Consider the following 5,199-nt stretch of genomic DNA (forward strand, 5'->3'; position numbering starts at 1 on the left):
CCTCTTGTTTGGGGGCTTCCCTCCTCCCTGGCTGGCCTTCTTCTCTTCCCTGTTCCTGCCTGCTCAAGTCCGAGTTTTGCCCAGATGACATTCGCTTGTAGATATTGTGCGAGGATTTCTTCTGCTTGTTCCCTTTGCTTTGGGAATGGCCAGAGTCGCACGGGCAGGTGCAGGGAGATGCCCTCGGTATCTGGGACGGGTAAAATACTTGTCATGGAGTGGAAGCCTACTTGGGGCAGTAGTCTCCATGCCTTTGCAAAACTCTCCCAACCTTGCCGAGCAGGAGATGTAGGTAGGGAGTTTTCTCCGGACGGCAGGGAGTTTTCTTCTGAGAGCATCTTGTCCTCCAGGTCGTGTAAGATGGCTATTGTCCCCGGTTTCATCTTGCTTTCAATCATTTCCCAACTGATGGTGGTCTGCATTTTTTCCGCTATCCAGATTGCGAGTCTTTCCGGTCCTCTTATCTCTTCGTTCTCTTTGAGTCTGCCCGATCTGATTTCTCGTTGTAGCTGGTTTATTGTTTGACACCCCCATTGGTTGCACCATGATGTTAGTTTGCGGATCAGACTGCTTTTGATATCATCATCCACCCTGCATTTCTTATTTGTTTCTTTCTCTAGATACCGAATCGCCGCCCTTCCCAAGATGGGTGCTGGATGGGGGAGTTGGAGGCCTCCTCTGTCCCAAGGTAGGTGAAAGATAGCGTTGCTTGTACTCTTGCTCAATCCCATAGCTCTTTTGAATGCTCTGGTCCAGAGGGTATCTAAGGTTTGTAAGTCTGACCAAGACCAGCTCACCAGTACCGCCGAGTATCTAAAGATATTGACGATGCCTACCTTCACCAGGTAATATTTTTGGGCTGCAGAGTAAGCAGATGATTCAATCAGCTTTGTCAGTTCTTTTGTCTTCTCCAAGATGTGTTCTTTCTCTCCCCACGTGAAGGGGCAGGTGTGCGCCTTGTTGCCTCTTCCTCCTGGTCTCCACAAGCTGATCCGGATCCCTAGATATTTGAACCATTTTGTCGGTGGTAGGTTCACAAACTCCTTGTCAAAGAACTTGATGTTTTGTGTTCCTTGGATCTCCCTCTTTAGCCGATAATCAAAGCTGGTGATTTCAGATTTCTTCGTGTTCAGTTCTAATCCACTCCATCGACAGAATCGTTCTACCACTTGAACAAGCGTTTTCATCTCTCTCACTGAATGTCAAGGTCGTCTGCAAATGACAGATTATTAGGGTGTTGAGTTGCTTTCTCGTTTTGTTGATCAAGTTGTCTGGACAAGATGCTGAGCAGAAGATTTGTTTTTGGTGGACTCGCGGGGCTGCCTTGAGGTAATCCCCGGAGGAGCGGGATTGCTGCTGTATCAAACCTCTCAGTCTGGATTTGCAGAGCTATGCCTTGACTGCAGCTGACTGCGACGTCGACATCGCGCTGGTGGAATCCATATACCTCCATGATTTTTGCGATGGATTCAACCGCGACGTTATTGAAGAAGTTGGCAAAGTCGAGGTATAACAGTATAATGTTGTTTTGACTGCTCTGGGCCTCCTCGATGATGTTAAGTAGTCTATGACCTTGACGGATCGTCCCGCCCTCGGGTCGGAAACCCTCTTGGTTATCTGTTAACAGCTTGTGCCTCTCAGCTGCTTTTGCCAGTCTGTGTGCTATCACCGCTTGGAAGATTCGCGTCACCGACGAGAGGATACATATAGGACGCATATTTTCCAGAACATGACAGAGCTCGTTTTTTGGAAGGAGTCTGACTCGTGCTAGCATGTTCAACAACGTTTTGTCTCCTGTCAACGCTCTACTGATCACTTTTCCTATCTCCTCCTTTGCGCTGTCAGGTAAAGCTTTCAGGATCTCGTTTGAGATCAAATCCATGCCTGCGGCCTTGCGATTTGATACTTTTTGAATCCAAATCTGAATTTCTCCTGGCTCCAGGGGAAAAGCAATTTCTATTTCCCTGGTCGGGTGTTGATCAATGTTCGCGGGAGAGTTGAATTCCGGTGGTTGGACGGAGGTGAATGATTGACACTGTTTGCAGAAGAAGAGGATCGTCGTTTCTTCGTTCTTCTGACCTTTGTCATATAGCGGGATCAATCGTCCTCGTGTTTGACACTCCGCCTTTGCGCAGGTTCCATTCGTCGTGCAGCCGTTGACTGCGAAGAAGGTTGCCGTGTGGGTTTCATCTTCGAGTTCGCTAGCCAATCTCATAGGGAGAAATTGCTCGATGTTCTTGTATCCTTCTAGGCGCCACCCTCCTGGTTGTGGGAGCAGTTCCCGAATGATTTGTACAATCAAATGTGCTGGCGCCACGGTGAGGGAGAGCTTCTTTGATGTTTGATTTCCCGCCCCGAGGACCTCAACGTGCAGTAAGGTTTGATGTTTTGCATTCCAAAAAGTTTTGCTTGATTCTTTGGAGCTGTTTTGCAGGAATGCTTCCATCAGCGGATCCAGGTCCTGTAAATACTCTAGCTCTGACCGCTGCAGCGCTGGTTGGAGATCGCTCCATGAGGTGAGTTCAATTGTATTTGGGTGGCATTTCTCTGGCAGTTGGCTACTCATTGGGGCTTTGGGCTTATAGTCTGATTTCTTCCCCATTGCATTCTGGGACTCTTTACTCCCTATCGTGCCCAGTCGTCGTCGGCGTTCCTCGCAAGCTTTCAGGAAGGTTTGTTGGTCCTGTTCGGTGCAGATCTCCTTGAATTTGATCATAGTCTCTCTTAGTTCGGCGTTGATACTCGACTCCCTGTGTGCACGATCAATATAGTCTGTGATTTCTGATGCGCTTCTCAGATCCTTGCGAAGTTGCTTAATCTTCCTTTTCAGGTCCATTTGAATCTTCGATGAGTATCGCTTCCCACCTGAGGTTCGTAGGGGGATTTCCTTAATGGGAAGGGCAGTTGTTATCAAATTGATAATGTCGCAATCTTGCTGTAGAGCTTGTGCCGCTTGTATCTTCTCGTCGAGAGCCATTGCCCATTCCACGCCTAGTCGTCCCGATATCTTTTCTATCTCTACCACCCGCTTCTTTCGTCGAAGAATGGCATCTCGGTCCTTCCTTTGTGTAAGCATTTCAACCGTTGGAATAAATTGTTCGCCCTTATCATCTAGCGCAGTCACATTCACCACCAGTGCCCTGTGATCGACTGCGGCTCCTATGATGCAGTCTTCTGCGGTCTCGGATATCAGGCTTACTGTGCGAGATGAATGATGTAGAGCGAAGACATGGTCTAATTTGGCTTGGTGGTGGCCCTGTTTGTACCATGTGGAGAAGGTGAAATGCGAACTGCTTCTGCTCATCTTTTCGCAGGTGACCATCTGATATCGCCCCAGCTCATTTAAGTTTCGTTCCATTTCCTCATCTGCGCGGTGCACGTTCGAGTTGCTCCCGTACCCTACTCTCGTGCAGATCTCTGCAAGCTTTCGAGATGCGTTGAAGTCGCCTCCGACGATGCTGAGCTTAATGTTTGGGTCCATCTTGAGCATCTGGCTCAGCGCCTTCCACATGTTGTCTCGGTCCCTCCCCTCCGATGCGATAGGGAAATGTACGTTCGCCAACAATATTGTTTCTTTTTTGCGGCCAACGTGTAAAACCTGTATTCTTTTTTGGGAGACCTCGCGCTCCTCTTCCATGGCGAAGTGCCATGTAGAAAGTTCGGATCCATTTTATTCGACCCAAAACCTACCAAACCGACCGGATAAGACAGCTAGTTGACTGAAGCCCGTGCCTTTCGTGATAAATACTCGATAGCATCCCCATTCCTTCTTGATCATCGTTCGGAGAGCTATCTCTTTCCTTAAGATACTGCATAACAAGAAAACCGGCAGCCACCTCAAGTCATTTCAATTGAGGAGCGCAAAGTGCATTAGGCCAATGTTATTCACGTAAGTCCTGCTCATCCTGAGTCGAAGATGAATGCTGAGAATCTTCGTCGGTATCCTCCACTGACTCATCATCGTACGAAACCTCATGATGCGTTGACCTGTCATTCCTATACGCATCGGTTGTCAAATCCATGGACTTAGCTTCTCGATACAATGCTGGCAACAAACTCCCAATACTCAAAGCCTTGTTCACATTTTGCTTTTCCAAGTCAATCAACAACCTCATGACGAAACTCGCGGTCACCTCATTGAACAAATTCTGTGCGAAATACCGTTCAAGACCAAACCTCGTGCAAGCTGTCTCGACTTGTCCTTGTCCATGAAATAACACCATGCAACAAGCAATAAAATGATTTGCTAAAGCTGAAAACCTGTTGACAAAATCCGAAGTCTTTTCCTCTGACCCTTGTATCGTACATTGAATCTCACCCAAAATATACTGCAAGTGCGACAACGACAAATACTCCTTCACCAGCAACGATTTGAATGATTCCCAAGTACCTTGTGTGGAAATTAATCTATCCTCGCCACGCAATGTTTGCAACCAATTCCTCACACGATTACCAACTAATGTTGCAGCAATGTCAACCTTTTGATCTGGAGGGATTCTTTGACGCTGGAATTGAAAATCAAGCTCCCCAAACCAACTTGCCACGGAATATTCTAGAGTCATTTCTCCATTAAATCGAGAAATATCCTTGGAATGAAACTTCACAAGGGAAGACTGCTGCTTGACATGCTGACTTGACATGTCGTTCGACATGCTCGTATTGTTTTGCTTGCATGTTGCATCAGCCCCTCTTGGTTCCTTGATCGGAAGGTATTGAACTGCTCCTGATTCATTTAATCTGAACCGTTGCATCATTTCCTCGAACATTTTTTTATTTTCTTCCCTAAGGACAGAGATTTCCTGTTTTGTCTCGACGAGCTCTCTTTCCTTACGAAACATCACTTCCTTGACGAAAGCTTCATACTTTACTTGCATGTCCATTGCGAGTTGCAATTCTTCTCGCAACTTCTTGTTTGCAGCGACCAATTCTTCAAACTGCACTGATTCGAACCTCGGCCGGGTCGAACCTGCCGGAGACGCAATCCTGGAAATTTCCAAGTCCACTGCGCCCTCCCTGTCGCGCACTTGTTGCGTGACCGATCCATCATAAGAAGGTATATTAATCCTCGAAAATCCCGCGACGTCTCGCTGATTTCCGTTCGGATCCTCTTCTGAGGTAGAAGGTACCGTCGTAACTTCCCTCATCGTCTTGTCTTCAGACGTTTCCTCACCGAAACTCCTTCTGAAGTGTCAAGCATGG

General features: G+C 47.4%; 3 protein-coding genes across 3 annotated transcripts; 2 read left to right on the plus strand and 1 right to left on the minus strand.

Annotated features, from left to right (window-relative positions):
- The first annotated feature begins 183 nt into the window (after positions 1–183).
- On the plus strand, positions 184–1,523 carry GUITHDRAFT_156720 (hypothetical protein). The gene is made up of 9 exons (XM_005817846.1): positions 184–292; positions 351–376; positions 439–454; positions 621–688; positions 757–845; positions 897–948; positions 1,005–1,027; positions 1,202–1,329; positions 1,388–1,523. The coding sequence occupies exons 1-8, from the start codon at positions 214–216 to the stop codon at positions 1,239–1,241; spliced, it is 393 nt and encodes a 130-aa protein (XP_005817903.1). The 5' UTR covers positions 184–213; the 3' UTR covers positions 1,242–1,329; positions 1,388–1,523.
- On the plus strand, positions 1,482–2,516 carry GUITHDRAFT_156722 (hypothetical protein). Its single transcript, XM_005817847.1, has 6 exons — positions 1,482–1,507; positions 1,565–1,845; positions 1,943–1,992; positions 2,046–2,083; positions 2,136–2,378; positions 2,435–2,516. Exons 2-4 carry the CDS (start codon positions 1,773–1,775, stop codon positions 2,076–2,078), a joined length of 156 nt encoding a protein of 51 aa, XP_005817904.1. The 5' UTR covers positions 1,482–1,507; positions 1,565–1,772; the 3' UTR covers positions 2,079–2,083; positions 2,136–2,378; positions 2,435–2,516.
- Positions 2,517–3,653: 1,137 nt separating this feature from the next.
- GUITHDRAFT_156723 (hypothetical protein) lies at positions 3,654–4,372 on the minus strand. Its single transcript, XM_005817848.1, has 2 exons — positions 3,802–4,372; positions 3,654–3,725 (listed from the first exon to the last, which is right to left on the minus strand). The coding sequence occupies exon 1, from the start codon at positions 4,221–4,223 to the stop codon at positions 3,882–3,884; it is 342 nt and encodes a 113-aa protein (XP_005817905.1). The 5' UTR covers positions 4,224–4,372; the 3' UTR covers positions 3,654–3,725; positions 3,802–3,881.
- Between the last annotated feature and the right edge of the window lie 827 nt (positions 4,373–5,199).

The sequence above is a fragment of the Guillardia theta genome (genome assembly GCF_000315625.1).
Source record: "Guillardia theta CCMP2712 unplaced genomic scaffold GUITHscaffold_514, whole genome shotgun sequence".
Taxonomy (NCBI): domain Eukaryota; class Cryptophyceae; order Pyrenomonadales; family Geminigeraceae; genus Guillardia; species Guillardia theta.